Source organism: Lepisma saccharinum, chromosome 18 (assembly GCF_977018435.1).
Source record: "Lepisma saccharinum chromosome 18, izLepSacc3.1, whole genome shotgun sequence".
Taxonomy (NCBI): domain Eukaryota; kingdom Metazoa; phylum Arthropoda; class Insecta; order Zygentoma; family Lepismatidae; genus Lepisma; species Lepisma saccharinum.
In genome coordinates this window covers 41301041-41318627 of record NC_139246.1, presented here as the reverse complement: position 1 = coordinate 41318627, position 17587 = coordinate 41301041, and the positions used below count along the sequence as shown (strand labels likewise).

The 17587-nt window shown below is 41.0% G+C and overlaps 2 protein-coding genes across 2 annotated transcripts in view; one reads left to right on the top strand and one right to left on the bottom strand.

The window, feature by feature from the left end:
- LOC146002542 (Golgi-associated PDZ and coiled-coil motif-containing protein-like) overlaps window positions 1-17587 on the top strand; it is a 136291-nt gene that overhangs the window by 56176 nt on the left and 62528 nt on the right. The window lies entirely within an intron of this gene.
- The window catches only part of LOC146002620 (uncharacterized), a 55209-nt gene that overhangs the window by 22872 nt on the left and 14750 nt on the right, over window positions 1-17587 (bottom strand). The window contains exon 2 of the mRNA XM_083140583.1: window positions 487-717. Within this exon, the coding sequence (XP_082996709.1) occupies window positions 487-717 (231 nt within the window). The remainder of the gene's footprint in view (window positions 1-486; window positions 718-17587) is intronic.

Sequence of the window (17587 nt, the reverse complement as noted above, 5' to 3'; positions counted from 1 at the left end):
TCGGCAGGGAAATCTTCCATGACAACCATTAATGGACAGGAATTATTTTTAAATTGTGTTTGTTGCATAGTTGAGAAATACGTAGTATGCTATATCCTTTCAATTCCATTTTCATTGAGAGGTATAAAAACATCCCTGACAGTGGAAGGGATAAAAATAATTTTCTTTTGCCGGGAATAACATTTTTATGGGGGAAATCCCCAGCATCCCTCCGTTAGTTCACACACTGGCCAACTCTATATTTTAACTTTTTCCTGCATTTGACGTTCTTTTTTAGGAATGCTCGGCGAAATGGGGGCGTGCCCTTATCACCCCTCCTTTGGGCATGCTTGCGTGTTTCATTAGCACCGTCGCGGTGAAACGCGTTGCAGACCGCCCCACGGAACAAATAAGGAATTAATCTCGGTTGCGGCACGAGTAAGCGCCGAGCTTCACTTAATTAAGAACGATTTAATGAATTCGTGGAGCACGTTATTGACCACGTACCTGTAGACTGTGGAAGTTCCATGCAGCGGCGGGCTGGGCAGCGACGTGCTTGGTGGCGACGAACAGCGCGAGAGGCAACAGCAGCAGCATCCTCGTTCCGCCAGGCCTCGCTAGCCACTGCCTGGACTCTAATGAAACCGCCGAGGCTCCCACAGTATCGGCTCTGTGCAGCTCGGCATCGGACCACTCGCTCGCCGTGGAGGAAACCGAGATGTTCTTTTTTGGACGGCGCTGCGAGGTGGCCGAAACAACTCAGGGCTTTCTGACAGCGCATTGATACGAGCACTGAGGCGTTACTGTTCCAAAGCGCAGGCGGTGACGCTTCTTAATGCTGCCTTCAAGGCCAAATCTTCCGCTTTTCGACGAATTTTTCCTTCAAAGCGGGGTTGTTAAAGGTCCAGCAACCTATAAATTCTAATGGGTTCTATTGAGTTCCGGAACCTATTTTCTCGCACAATTGAAATTCGGACGAAGTTGCGTATTGTTTCTTTTCAATACGGACCTTGGACCCTATTTAAACTGATCCGGAAAAATAGGTTCTTGGACAGTTTTAAATTGATCCGGAAAAAAGGTTACTGAACCGTATTTAATTTGATGCGGAATAAAGGTTCCTGGACCGTACTTAAATTGATCCGGAAAAATTGTTCCTGGACCGTATTTAAATTGATCCGGAAAAATTGTTCCCGGACCGTATTTAAATTGATCCGGAAAAATTGTTCCTGGACCGTATTTAAATTGATCCGGAGAAATGGTTCCTGAACCGTATATTTAAATTGATCCGGAAAAAAGTTCCTGGACCGTATTTAAATTGATCCGGATAAAGATTCTTGGACCGTATTTAAATTGACCCGGAAAAAATATTCCTGGACCGAAATGAAATACTTTAAACATAAAAGGTTCTTTACGATCCAAAGCCCATTTACACTTGCTGATTTTCTCTCCCGGACGAGAATAGAATTTATTTACAATTCCTGGATCTTTAACAACCCTGGGATTGAAATTCCTGGACCGTTTTTAAATTCATCCGGAAAACAGGTTCCTGGAGTGAAACAGATAAAAAGGTTCTTTACGGTCCAGAACCCATTTACGCTTCTTGATTTTCTCTTATGGACCGGAATTGAATTTATTTAAAACTAGCTGATTGCCCGCCGTTGCCCGGGTATTTATTTATCCCAATCTTCTATTAGACAGGAAAATAATGAATTCTAACTATAGTGTGAAATGTAACTAATTTTATTTACGTGTATACTCCGTCCCAGCTAACTGTGGAGCAGGCAAACGAAAACAAGTGTCTGCGCAAATAGTGACGCGAGACGGCTCCACCAATGAACACGTAAGATTAACGGAATTGCGTGGAGAGGGGAAAAGCACTGAAGTTACCAGCCTTCCCATCAGCGTCTACTGCTTCTCTCTGGCCAATAGATTTCCCTCGCTTCTCTGACGCTATGCGCGGCCTTGCTCCACAGTTAGCTGGGACAGGGTATAAATGTCATCGTGAATGACACCAATTAGCTTAGTGACTCCGAAAACTATGGATTCGTCACTAACCTAGGTTATTTTTGACATTTATTTTTCACCCCCATGCCGATAGGTGATGGACTTGGACGGCATTGGGAGTGTGACTATTTATCTTAGCGACCCCGAAAACTCTGGATTCCAAATTAATATCGGTTGTTTTCGATTATTTTTACATGTCACCCCTTCCCACTCCCTCCCCTAGGGTGCCAGGGGTGTCTTGGACTTCAACGGCATTGAGAGCGTCACTATTCATCTTAGCGACCCAGAAAAGTATGGATTCTACACCAATATCTGTTGTTTTCGATAATTTTTGCATGTCACCCCTTTCCACCACCACCACCCCTAGGGGTGTCAGGGGTGTCTTGGAGTTGAACGGCATTGGGAGTGTCACTATTAAGCTTAGCGACCCCGAAAACTATGGATTCCACACTAATATCGGTCGTTTTTTTGTTTTTTAATTATTTTTTTTACATGTCACCCCCTTCCCACCCACTAGCGGTGCAGAGTGTCTTACCCCCGCAGTATTCCTTTCCAGATTGTAAGTCATATGTGTACCAAGTGTGGTCATCGTGAATGTCACCATTTAGCTTAGCGACTGCGAAAACTATGGATTCGACACTAATGTAGGTCATTTTTGACATTTTATTTTTCACTCTCACCCCCATCTCGATACGTGATGAACTTGGAGTTGAACGGCATTGGGAGTGTCACTATTCATCTTAGCGACCCCGAAAAATATGGATTCCACACTAATATTGGTCGTTTTTGATTATTTTTACATGTCACCCACTTCACATCCCCATAGGGTTGCCAGTGTATCTTGCCCCCACACCATTTCTTTCCAGATTGTAAGTGATATTTGTACCAAGTTTGGTTGAAATCGCACCAGGCGTTCGAGAGTTATGCCAGAAGAAACATACACACATACATACATTTTTATATATATAGATTAGTGGACATTTAACAACCCTGCCTAGCGGGTGACATCTAAAAATATGGTCATCGGCCCCCACGAGAGAGTGCCATTGGCCGCTATTGTGGCAAAGCCTCCTAAAAGGTAACAAGTAGGAAATATGAGCGAAGTCAACTATAGTTGGAATCTCGAGTGAAGCATCTGGCCACTACTCAGAGTTGCCAACCGTTCGGTAATTAGTTGTCCTGTGTACGAACAAGGAATAGCAATGATATTTCGATATTGAACTGAGTAGAAGCATTCCTAAAGCCCCTATCACACGGAACTGGATATCTAGTTGGAATGCCCTAGTTGGTGATGAACTGACTTTCTAGGTAGAAATCATGGCCGCCTGGCTGACTGCTTGACTGGTTTTGAGGAATAGGACATGTTCTAATTGCTACTAACTTTCTTCGACTAGATTCTGTGGAACAGCCAATCAGAGCAAAGTTTGGCCATGTGAAAGATAATCTGTGAGTTCGCAAAGCAGCGTTTTTTGTCTGTGGTTTCCGAGTGCATACAGCACGAAAGGCATGTTTACAATTGAAAAAGCTAAAATATTCTTCCATAAGTGTATAGTAAACGTTGTAAAGTATGTATTTAATCAGCGCCATTCTTCTCTACCTAAAACCATTTAATACGAAGCGATATTCCTCTCGGTTGAATAGTTATCGTAGTTTAAAAGTGTGAAGTGATACGTTGTTTTCATCTCGCGCGGCCGCCATTATGGGAATGAAAGACTATCGACAAGTACGGTGTAACAAGTACCGTGTGAATCCAAAACTAGCAAATGGGTAGCCAGTCCAGCGTCAACTAGAGCATTTCTAGTGGATATCCAGTTCCGTGTGATTCAGGCTTACGACAAATTAACAATTTTCGGCCTGCTTACTAACTCAAACATAATGTTTAAGATGCAATGTATCATAATTCGCATTCCGCTCTTCATTTTTTTCCCACCCGCTGGGAATTTCTTCGTTAGAACACGGAATTCTGGGAGAGTGACTTTAATTGGCATGGTGCATGTCGCTCGCAACAGCGAGAAAAACATTTCGCATTATATCAGCGTACTTGGATTTAGGCATTTGTGATTCATCAGTTTGTGTGCAAACGTGTTATCGTTATTGTAGTATAGTTAACCCATTAAAAGATTTGAGTGAAACACAATCGAGTTACTGTGTCCGTAAGATCCAGCTCCATGGTAAACTTCCAACATGGCGCAAGCCCCAGAGGGAATCAATCGTATACACATGAGAAAAGAAAAAAAAAAGCAGTTGAAAGGTTGATAATGAATTTTTACTACAGATTTAAATATTTTGGAAAATGGAAATGTACAGTTCAAGAGGCGATAATACTCTCCATATGACCTGCTTAACCCATGGTTGCTTGATGCAAGGGCTGGACCCTCCGATGTGTCGTTTTTGTAATTTCCTTTTATTCGGCATATACTTGTTGTTTGTCATCCCTGTTGGGCGATGACGACAGTGTTTTATAAAAGGTTTTTAGCTTTCTCAGAAGAGCTGGTCTCTTCCACTGTGAGAACGCTCTTAGTTTTTTTTTGTTTTTTTAATGTGTTGTGTTTGTGTTGTGCATGTCTCTTTACAACCTTGCACTTTTAATTTTTCCCATTGGGCTTTTTACACCCCTTGTTTTAAATTTTGCAGTAAGTATACATCGAAGGGTGCAAAATGACCTAAAGTGCCGATGCACCTAAAATTTTTAACTCAATCAATCAATCATTTGACATGCTTGTACGGTTTTAATGTGCTGAGAGCTTTGCAACAGTGCTTGAACGTTTCATTTCCTCATGCAGGCAAATGATAAGCCGAATGAATGAATTCGCCATCAACTGTACGAAGACGCATTTGTTTGTTTGCGCACTTTTCTTTGTTGTTTTAAACAAGGAGCCATGTTTGTTCTGTCCTAAGTGAAGCCTGGCTGATACTTTAAGGGCAGGAACATGTCATTCATTATCTTTGCCAAAGGACCTTCCACTGCAATAATAACAGCATTCGGAAACATGAAAGATAATGGCAAACCGTGCCCCATTGGCGGGTGAATAATAAAATTTGTAATTTTAATCGGAAACGCTAATGCTTGTAGCAGAGTTCAAAGTAATTAATATTGCATAACAGGCTGCTGTTGTCGGGTGAGTGTAGAAGAGCATTTCAATATTTTGTCTCCATTCCTTGCATCATGTGTTTATCGGAAGTCATTTGCCGAGGGTCAGGGGCCAGGCAAGGGACAAGCCGGCTGGTCGACGGCGCAAAGTAATCTTCAGTTTTAATAAAGGGAGTGCGAAGTCAGGGGAGGCACATTCCTTTCCCATTTGCAAAGAGTGCGCTCAGTGGCGGTATTTGGGTCTCAAATGGGGACTTCACTCTTACATTTCTATAATGTACAAAACAGTAATTTTGCCTGTAGCATTATATGGATATGAAATTTGGTCCCTTACATTAAGAGGAATATAAATTAAGAGTATTTGAAAATAAAATCCTTAGAAAAATATTTGGACCTAAATGGGACGAGGAGACAGGTGAGTGGAGAAGGTTACATAATTTAGAACTGCATAATTTGTATTCATGTCCGGATATTATTAGAATAATTAAATCAAGAAGACTTAGGTGAGCAGGCCATGTGGTACGAATGGGAGAGGAAAGAAGAGTTTACAGGATTTTTGTTGGGAAAACTGATGGAGAAAGACCTGTAGGAAGGCCAAGACGAAGATGGAGGGATAACGTTTAGATGAACCTGATGGAAAAGACTGGATTGATCTTGCCCAGGATAGGGATAGATGGATTTGGTTGATTTGGTGCTTTAAGTCCACGTTATACACAGTAAGGATAATTGGGACTGGACCTACAGTTTAAAGTGGGATCCGAACCACTATGTGCCTCCACCAGGTATCCAATCCGGGACCCCTTGATTAGAAGGCGACGACGTTAACACTGCTCCATCGGGGAGGCCAGGGACAGAAGTCAAGTCACATCATGCATTGTCATTATTGTTTGTGCTGTTGCTGTCCGACATATTGTGCTCCGCTTTAGTAAGGCATAAATGCTATGTAAACGCTTCGAAAAGTTTTATAGCAGATAGTACTTTACATGGAAGAATTTCATGGAACATTTCGGTTAACTTGTGCGATTACAATGTATAATATATACAGCACGAAAGGCACGTTGAGTTACACCATCCATGGTGAGTGCACGGTGTTTACAATTAAAATAACTAAAATATTCTTCCATACGTGAACTGTATACGCATGAAAAAAAAAAGCCTCGTTCATATAAATCAAGTGCATTGCTTCAATGCTGTAATGTGTTTCATTGTTGCTTCATCCTGACTATAATCCAAAGCAAGACAAACGCAATTGACGTCGCTGTAGTGCGTTCAAAGTGGTGAGTTTTAATTTCTATCGTGTTTAGCAAGAAGGCCTTTGAAAACAGAAAGCTCTGAAAGTTTTGAAGTTCTTTAATGTTACCAGGATGGGGGTGCCTTCTGTTTTATCTCCTTGTTTGCTGTCCGATCTGTCGGCAGGTTATCCGTGCGACCAGAGATCACGGACCTTAGTCAAGCATCGCGGAAGCAGGACGAAACTGAAATTCCATGGGTGACACTGACAAGAATTATCTTGATGAGGCTGACGTCTTGTTTTCTTCACGTTTCTTCCAGTTCTATGAAACGATCTTTAGCTTTTCATTCTATTGTTGTCGCATATTCTTAACTTCCGAAGCCTCAGATGTCAGAATCACTTTGAAACCAAGGGAAAGACGAGTAGGGAGGGCTTCAAGAATTGTTAAAACGCAAAGTATAATTTTCAACACTAATAAAATAACTAGTCTGTTGTCTTTGTGATTTACTCCCGTTCCATCGCTTCTCGAAAAGTGGGCGTGGTTTGTCCCGATCCATCGCTCCTGATAATGAAAGTGTTTTTTTCCGGGTCAGGTGTTCCCGATCCATCGCTTCCGAAAATAAGGAAATGAACACTCGCAGAATGTATATAAAGATGTGTGCCACACGCACAAACAAAACTAACAAACGTTGTTACATACATAAATATGTAAAAAGAAGTAATAAACAACTAAGCATTTCGCAATAATAAATGCAAATAATAAACAAATAATACGCAAATAAATAAATAAATGAAGAGTAAGTACACACTATATGTAAAATATGTTTTTGCTATCAGGAAGTAATCTCGACCCTACTGTACGATGACGTAGAATACGCCTAGAAGTTTGCATAGACGAGATTGTTATAGTTGTACAGGACATCCCATTCAAGACAAATCCATAGGCGGCTCCAACAGGAGCCTGGTGACGTTTTTCCTTTGCAAGTAGCAAATCGTCAACGGGAACGGGAAGACACCTAGAGAATATAAACCAATGTGCAACAGGGATTAATGACATTTCACTCCAGCTTAACCATATATCCAAGGTATCAAACCTAACCTGGAAAGAAAACATACTCATATTGGTCATATTGCTATTGTTGTTATCATCATCATCATTATTGTCATTAAACCAGTAAACCGGAAAGAAATTTTCGTCTCAAGGAAGTCTGTATACACACACACGGCAGGGTTGGCGTGAACACCTGCATACAACTGAAGCTTCTGGGGCGATGGGTCGGGAACACCTGACTCGGAAAAAACACTTTCGTTTTCAGGAGCGATGGATCGGGACAAACCACGCCCACTTTTCGAGAAGCGATGGATCGGGAAGCAATGGAACGGGAGGACACCGTGTTTGCAGACTGGCGAGGCTCTGGCTTCTAGACTTGTGTTAGGTTCTGTTCATGTGTGTGTTTGTGATCGGCCTCTTATGATCTTTACGACGATTAGTCACTGTAATCAAAAGTGGCAGGGAATCGATGTCAAATAAATCAAGTCAATCAGAACTGAATTCTATGTGGATTCCATGAAATGAATCGCATATAATTCAGTGGAGCAGCGTTCAGTACTATTCAAAGAACCAAGTTGGAAACTACGGAGCTATGGCCCAAAACCCTGTCGTCCGAGGATAGAACTCAAGCAAAAATGGTAGGGTAAGTGGAGCAAAAATTAGTACAGAATTTCGGACATATGCTCTAAAAAGCGTAATAATACCTTTTTCTGAAAATCATCTCAGTGAAAAGGTATGTAAAAAGGGAACAAGAAAAATTTGCATCAACCCAAAATACACTTCGCAGCGCTCCTTTAAGCCATCGACGGAGCCCCAGGGCGTCGCGGCGCATACTTTGGGAACCACTGTTCTATAGAAGTTCTCAATTTTTTTTTAAAAAAAATCCTCTTTTACCCTGACATGTCCTCTTTTTGGGGTCCTAAAATGGTCCAGGCGGGTTTGAAGGAAAATGGGGAAATGTCCCCTTTTTTGGGTAGACACATGACACTTTCCTCTTGCCTGCGATAATTTGGCATCAAAATTTCCCATTCCTGGGGAAAATTACATGATGGAAAAAATTGGTTTGCAACATTCCTCCCCCCCCTTTAAATAACCCCCGATTGCCACTTTTGAGAGTAGAAAGTTGTAAATATACGAAATGTCGTTTTCTAAATGTTACGTGGAAAATTCATTATCATTTTTTCTTGTCTGTATGGGAGTACTAAGAGCACCGTGCCGTGAACGCCCATTTTGGGGGTGGGGGAAAGTAGTGTCCCATTCTCGATCTCTAACATTTTGGAGGTGAAGTGATGAGCACCACGCTCTGGCCACCATTATTCTCCAGGGTTGCCCCAAGGTACCCATTGATTTTAGGCTGGGTGAGCCCCAGAGCCGCTTTATGCGTAGACCTTAGATCACACACCCCGGGAATAGAACCTGGGTCTCTCGCGTAGCTGTCAGACGCAATTGATGAAACACAAAAAACACCCAAGTCAAGCCGGAATTCGAACCCGGGACTCCCTGGCGTTGTAGCGCACTGTGCGGGTATTGTAAGAGAAGCACATAGAAGATAAGAAAGCATGTCCACATCCATTTTGAAGTTGAACCGTTTCCATGCCAGCCAGATACGAAATTGATCGATTAAATTATCTCTTCCTTTGCTGATGCCTGCTTGAAATCCAATACACGCGCCCGTTTGACTTAGAGCAGTAAGTTTCCTCTTGATAACACGTATCGAAAGACACATACCGGCGCGGGACCACGCAAACAGCGGAACGACAGCCCCAAGAGAATTTGCTCTGCCGGCTAACCAATTTCTGCGGCCGTATCTCCCCGAGTTGCACTAAATAAACAAGTGAAGACTACAAAGATGCCTCTGTAAGCAGAAGCGGCTTGTTAGTGACCGTGACAGAGAACAGACCAGACTTCCCTACCCTCGCACGGCACCCTTTGACAAAACGCTAACCCACAATCGACTGCAGGCCGGCTACGGAGACTGACAGCGCTAGATTATGCCTTTAAAATTAGACGATGCTCTTTCTGGTTGGGTCTTATGTACAGGGTGTCCCTAAAGGTACTTTACAACTTTTATATCATACAGCCAAGGTGGATTGATTTTAATCAGGTTGATTTAAATCGCGATTTAATTAAAGAATTAAATCCGGTGATTTTTTTTTAAAAAAATCACTTTAAATAAATAATTTAAAGAATAATGTATATAAGGATTTTGTAGATATCAGAATAACTTTTTGTGAAAGTACATTAATCTTGCAATCATTTAATGGTGTTTATTAGGCTCTTAAAGAAAAAGGGAGGAAACATATGTCCTGATGGTGTGAAGCTCATAAATGGTGTAAACTGTAAACACACATTTCTTTTGATTTAAACTTCAATAATATTTATGAGCAAGAATAGCAAAAATTTTGTTTATAAAAATATACAAAACACTAATCATGTTAAACCGTAAATAGTGTCATTACCATTAAAATAAATAAACATGGCAGCTGATATTGTGCAAACTATCATTAAAAATATTGCCAAAATTCAGCTACAAAGACTGTAAAAATGTTTTAAGTTACAATTATAGAGTACATCCAGAATGTTTTATTTTTAGTGGAAAAAAGTTACTGAAATTATTATAGTTTCATTAACACACTCAACAAACATTTTCATAGCAGGGACAGTATCAGAAACAGAAAAATGTATATTTACGTACATTTTTTTATTTGGTTTAATCAAACTGTTCAAACATTTTACAGAGCCGTTTACTAGAAAAAGCCTTTCTAAAAGAAAACTAAAAAAAACATATATCTATGTGTATGGTGCCAAAAACCACACAAACAGTTTTAAGCGTGTTTTTTTTTTAAATTAAAAAAATCGATTTAAAAAAAGATCATGATTTTTATCCACCCTGCATACAGCACAACTTGCAATTGACATAAAGAAACATACCATGTCCCATTTGATTTACCAACGCATGAAGTTTTATTGTGCGTAAGCCCACTTCAACATGCGCACCTCTAGTGGCGCGTACAACATCTAATCGAAATTCCAACTCTGTCCATACCCTCCGTAGCATATCCCTGCCAACTGAGGCAATAGCAGCTCTTATTCTGGCCTTAAAACCCTCAAGATGAGTGACATAAGTTCTGTACACTGTGTCTTTTACATAACCCCACAAAAAGAACTCCAGAGGCGTAATGTCAGGGGATCTAGAAGGCCAGGCAATTGAACCATCTCTTTCAATCCAACGTGCTGGAAATGTCCTGTCCGGAACATCTCTCACGTCGAAGCCTCAGTGTGGTGGTGCACCATCTTATTCAATACCTGACAAAAAAACAACAACAAAAAAAACCTTATGCGTTGTTGAATCACCTACAAAAAAAGTATATTCCTCTATGTCAATTAAAAGTTGTGCTGCATGACATCAAAGTTGTAAAGTACCTTTTGGGATAAGGTGTATATTTATATTTACGTTTTGACCTCCATTATGATTGCATGTAACTTTCGATTTGGAGCTTTTGAGTTGGGTTAGGCCTTGGCCCAATGTAATACTCGGCACATTTTTTTTCTTTTCTCGGTCTTGTTTCGAGTTTCGCCGACCTCCGTGGCGAAGTGGTTAGCACAGCTCAGCGCGCTAAGACGGCAGGGGTTCCTGTTCGATTCTCCGGTGGGCGTTCTTTGTGAGTGCCCCTTCATCAATTTCCTTCATCCTCATCTTCGCGATTAGCCAAAAGTGGCAGAAAAGCGAAGTAAACCAAATCAATCAACCAAAAATAGTTTCGAACTTCGAAAAATGACATGGGATTAAAATCATGTAAATGAAACCAATACTCGTTATGACACCGGTGTCACTCGCTAGAAAACAATGTAGCTGAGCTTTCATATTTGGAACTGCACCATCGCGTACACCTTGTGCAAAGCATCGACGTGTTTGCGTGCGTGCAGACCCGTACCCAGGGGAGGGGCCACAGGGTCCGTGCCCCCTCCCTCGAGCTATTAAATATGTACCTGTAACATGGACGATTTTTCAAATTTGTAAAAATTTCGATTTCGTTCTTGCATCAATGAATGTGTTTGTTGTGGAGAGAGTCAGGCTCTAGAACTTTGCGGTCTGAAATATTGGGTAGACGTCCCGATTTAGTTCGGACAGTCCTTTCCTTTTAACCCCTGTCCCGACCCGACTTTTTTCGGACTGCAGTCGTGATGCGAAAATATCTCGTTTTTGTTAGGGGTTTTTAACTAACATTTAGACACGTTCTTTATTATAATAATAATTGATAATATGTATAATATAATTTATAACTAACTAACTCTCTAGCCTTCTTGAACCCGAAGGTTCATGGCTTCAGCAACACAGGCTTTCCATCTGTCCCTATCCTGAGCAAGATCTATATACTCTCTCCCATCCCTACCAATTTCCTTTAGGTCCATCTCAACTTTATCCCTCCATGTTCGTCTTGGCTTTCCTACTGGTCTCTTACCATCAATTTGTATTCGCTGTTCAAGGGTCCCGGGTTCTTATCCCGCTCGGGCTTGGTTGTTTGTGAATGTCCATTCATCAATTTCATCGTTTCATCACTCATCCCCATCTTCGCAAATTAGCCAAGAGGCACAAAACGCGAAGTAAAATAAACTATATCAATCAAACAATCAATCCTGGGCTGTTTTCTACCTGTCAGAGTACAGAAATGCAGCTCATCTTTCGCAAACGACTCTTTTCCTTCTTTTAAAACTTGGCCTCCCCGATGACGCAGTGGTAGCGTCGTCGCCTTGTAATCAAGGGGTCCCGGGTTAGATTCCCGGTGGAGGCACATAGTGGTTCGGATCCCACTTTAAACTGTAGGTCCAGTCCCGATTAGGCTTACTGTGCATAAAGTGGACTTAAAACAACAAATCAGTCCAATCCAATTCTTTTGAAACTGGAGAAACCATCCATTTAGATACTCCTGTGGCGGCGATTGTGGACTCCACTACATTATACTTAGGTTTATGTAACTCCTCCTGATTTCGCAAATATGTTGTAACATTGTAAACAATTTCTCTGGCCTGTCCTCTAAGGGGCTGTCCAGAGCAGATTGTGGATTTCGTTGGACCCGGGATGATTGGATTTTTGCATTTCAAAAATATGCAGCCAAGAGTAAAGAGCAAGAACATTTCAATGCTTTAAAAAGGAACACAGGCAAGCGTGTTATCAGAAAAGAAACAAAAGAACCCCAACCACACTCGGTTCTTTTTTTAAAAAAACAACAACAGAAAAAACAGACCAATGCTCGATGTCGCACTCAGAAAATGAAGTCATTCGCCCTGTAGTTTCTCTTCGTTATAAACCTTAACGCGCGTGCGTAATACTACAGTTTACGATCCGCGCACCGCACGCATTTTCAAAGACCGGATTAAATCAAATGAACCACTGATAAACTGATATAATATGAGCCGGCACCGTCAATGTACACAGTAAAAATTGTTTGTCATATTTGTTTCAGCTTAATTTTGCTGAGTTGGCACTACTGGTACTCTCAAGGCCAGACCAGTACGTAGAAGAGTGGTGGGGAGGATGACGTAATAGGAAGTGCTCCGCAGCGATCTACGCATATTGGGACTTAACTTGTCAGGTTATTCGCGATTAAAATTATCTGATATGCCATCTGGTGAGATTTTCAGGAACCATTCCACTTAGGACACTTCGCTGCCCTTTGCTGTGTTAAAGCCGTTCAAAGCATGGGAAACATGCGAAAAAGTAACGTATACTGTTAAGTTTTTACTCTAAATTGTTTTGTGGGCCAGGACAAGTGAATAGCTTACACGTGTCTTCCACCCCGTGGAATCAACAAAATGAAATTTGTAAATAAATCAGGGAAAACAGAACTGATTGACAAGATTGGCATAAATGAAATGCGGCAAGGAAATTACGTAGAATGAACGAGTCTGTTCACTTTATTTTCCGAAAATTGATTTTATTACCATGAAAGTAAGTTTTAAATTGTTCTTTATGAATATAACATTTTTTTTCGAAAAATAATGTATTATGCATGTAATTTGGAACAGGTGCAAGTCGATTGAGTGCGAAGATGAAAATAGTTTGAGAATTAATTCATGTCTGTAATCATAAAGGTAAGTCAGAAAAAGGAAATTGACATGCTAATATTGCTGTTTCATTCAGTAAGTCAATTTTCAGTGAAGACTGAAGATAGCCTGAATGAAATTGTTGTTGTTGTTGTTGTTGTTATTATTATTATCCTGTGTTGTTATTAAACCAGCCTGCCTCTTGGGGAAAGAACTGCAACGGCATGTTTACATTTTTCTCCTGCCCAAGCTTTGCAATACAGATGAATTGCTTTATTTTCAAATCATTTCTGAGATCCCCAGTTACAACCGAGGTGCAGATGAAACAACACTGCTTTGAAGAACCAGTGCGTATACATTAGTTTCGTCTGAGTTTTCCGTGTAATTTTTGCCTATCATAATTAAATGCTTCGCTCTCAGTACAGCTTCACCTTCGTTATAGTTCCTGGAATTCACATCGCATTTGCAATATTTAAAAATATCGCGTAATTTAAACGTTTCTTCCATACCAGCCATGACAACACGCTGCTATTACGTACTACTACTGAATGTAAACAAAGATTTATCTTACGTAGAGCGGCCATATTGGAAGCGACACTAGCGCTCATGTGGTGATTTTAATCGCGAATAGTAACCACAAAGGTAATAATGTGCTCAGTGCTTGAAAATTTCGCCAGAACATTCAAAAAGTCGTCATGAATGAACTTCGGCGTGTCGGAAAGCAGTTATAGTCAGTCACGTTCGGCTTTTGTGGCAGGGAACTCCCCTAATAAGCTCGCCCTGCACATTGTGAGGTCGGTGTTAATTGAAATTTGGACATGTTATACTTAATGGGGTGGTAATTGTTGCTGGGAGCGATGGAGAGATAATGACGGAGCTCTCGAGATGCCTTCTTCCCTTTCGCGGCTGATGGAAATTTTGTGAGAGGTCAGGGATGGAAGAAGTCCCGCCCGGTTCAAACGAGGTGGGTGGTCGGTTGAGCTTAACACACAACAGAACACCACCGCGCTGCCAAGTGCAAACATTAGCGTATGATGGAGAAGGGCTCTGATAGATTCATGAGCGATGAACTGGTTCTGTCCAGGACAGTAAAGCGTGATTCAAAAAGATGGACTCAATTTCGTACGGCTATATTTCCTGAACTGTACAGCGTATGTGAATGATCTATATAACATTTGAAAGAGGAATACCTAAAGTTTCAAATTACATTTGATTACACTCACTACCATAGTTGTGCGCAGGCCTTCTGATTGGGTGGAGGGGAGAGCAAAACCCTTGATGAAAGCTCAGTCGGGAAAGAAAAACCTCCTACCATCTCACTTTTTTACTATATTGATGGGTACGAAACTGGGACATATATTGGAAGTACGAGGAATATCACCACCTTAAGGCAAATTTGCTAATAATTACGAGATTTATTGAAATACAAATAAGTTTCACATTGCAAAATGAAGATTAGTCTTTGCACTGTATCTGGTAGTACACATGAATAAAAATCTATTTCTGTAAATATACTAAAAATGCCCAAACAAAAGTCTGCAAAACCCATATTACCCCCACTGATGGGGCTAACAAGAGCACCCTGTGGGGGAATATGAGCAGTTATGTTTGACGGATACATTTAAGGACATATACACTTAACAATTAGTCATTGAATGAATGCATATCATACACAGGCGTGCGCACGGGGGGCAGTATCCCCCCTAATACTCTCACTTAGAAATTTAGTGTAGAGAAATCTTATTACCGTTATTAAACAATATTATTCTCTCTAAAAAATAAAGTATTTTCAAGCCTACGAAAATTTAAAGCAACTACGGTGGGTTTATTTCCTATATAATTGGAATGTCACACTTCGTTCTCCAGCAAATTACTTGTTATTAAAACTCACGCATTTTTACACATTTTATTCGTTAGCCTAGGTGTGTGACACTTATGTGGTCGCAGAATAAATTGGACACACATTGGAAATTAATAAATGTATGTGTAATTCTTTCACGGACGTTGGACTTATTCTAGAGTGGGGGCAGGTTGTCCAATTAACCAACCGATTTTTACAATCTATTTTCCCCCATATATACGTATATACAGTGTGTCCGAAAAGTCACGCAACCCGGTGTTTACGACCGTATAACGGAATAGCGAAACGGAATGAGAAGAAACTCTTTATGCCAAGAGAATGCCCTGTATATTGGGAAAATTTAGAGAGACAAACATATGTAAGAACATGCATGTTCTAATAACAAATTAACAGTGTTGCCAAAGGCGGATTTTTTTTTTTTGCAAATCGTGTGTATTGATAACTCACTGAGGTAAATTATTGCAACATTTCACAATACCAACGAACAATTTGGATGGCCATCTATTGAATTTGACAGAAAAGGAACTTTGATGAAGTTTCAAAAACATCGCACAAGGGAATAAATGGGCTGTTCCAAAAATCGATGTTTTCACAATATTACAAGGGACACTGGCAACACGGTTGCTGTCACGTGTCACTAACAGACGTGTTTCACCTCAGGATATCACACTAAGGCACTTTTAACGACAAAGGAGAAAGTTGGTTATTCTCGAACATATGCAATAAATTACATACACCTTGCAACCCTGAAATGTGGGTACAGAAGAACGTGTATCAATTGTTATGTTTTCTGTGCCTTACGTGGTTGCTGTTTGCCGTGGACGTTTTCTGAATCAATTTCTACTGCAACGATGGACTGACAGGTGCTTCGAGAATGAAGACCTGGCGCTTCAGTTCTGGCTCCCGAGATCTCCTGTTCTCACACCCTGTGACTTGTGGGGAATTGTAAAAGTATATATTTAACACATAATTTTGATTTCACCACAGTAATTTACATTAATTATTATAATGGGGATGCAGGAACGTGATAATTTCAATCTCAAGTGGTCTTTTTGAGGGGGCAACCTCGTTTGCACCTCTGGAAAAAAAAATACCTTGCTTGCCCCTCCGTGGAAAGAAGTCTGCGAATGTCCGTGATTAGGGGGACAATTATTCCCTATGCGCACGCCTATTCTCACTATAAATGTTCGATGTGCTCCCCCCCCCCCTTCCGGTCGCACGGTAACTTCTAGACGGTAGCTGAATTCGTTTCATACCCGAAGAAGAATGTCGTGCGTCGCTGATTTCACCGTAGTTGTGATAGGTCGTCCAAAGTTGTTGGTAGAGGTGGTAGATAAACTGCTTCCTTTTACAATTCCCCACAAGAAAAGTCACAGGGTGTGAGAACAGAAAATCTCGGGAGTCAGTGAAGCGCCAGGTCTTCATTCTCGATGCACCTGTCTGTCCATCGTTGCTTGCAGTAGAAATTGATTCAGAAAACGTCCACGTTGGGAGTTCAATGTTGGAAGAAAGACGAAACGCACGCTGCACCGCAGTCGCAGACTCAGCTTTTATAAACATGAACACAAAGAATCTTTTGCTTCATTGAAGCTATTCTGCTCTCAACTGACGCTACTGTGCGCTCGGCGAGAGCTCTACCGGTGGTACTTGAAACTTTACGACCTCTTTAAAATATTATGTAGATCATTCACATATGATGTAATTCAGCCGTACGAAATCGAGTCCATATTTTTGAATCACGCTGTATTTCGAATGGCTAGGGGGAAGGGCACACTAAAGGTAGGGGCTGCAGGCCCCCTACAAATACACGAAGAAGAAATAAAATTTTGGGCTAAAATTGGGAAGTTATATGTAATTTACAGGAATAAATGTATCTTGGAAAGGATGAAACTATAACGGCGTACGCTTTTAGAAGGAACATGAGTTCACCCAATACGCAGCCAGTGCTGTCGCGCTGTTGCCAAACCAACTGCTAGCGGAAGGGAAACACAGAGAATTCGTTGTGTACACTTCGCAACATCTTATTTGACCGCCCCGAAAGAATTCTAAGTCCCGAACTCGTAAACTTAGCAACATTGCACTTCAGCTCCAGGTGAGAGTAGCCAACTTTGAGTAGGTCCTTCCACTAGACGAAAAACGCTGCGGTGATAGGTTTTCAATTTAACACTTTCTATGAACTTAGAAACTATAAACCGCTATTAAAATACACAATCAAACAAATAATAAATTGAAAAAAGAACCTTGACGGATATTTACGATTCTGCTTGCTCGACTTGAAATTGGGGGGTTTGATACACTGAACAGAGTTTTTCTCCACCGGGAGGA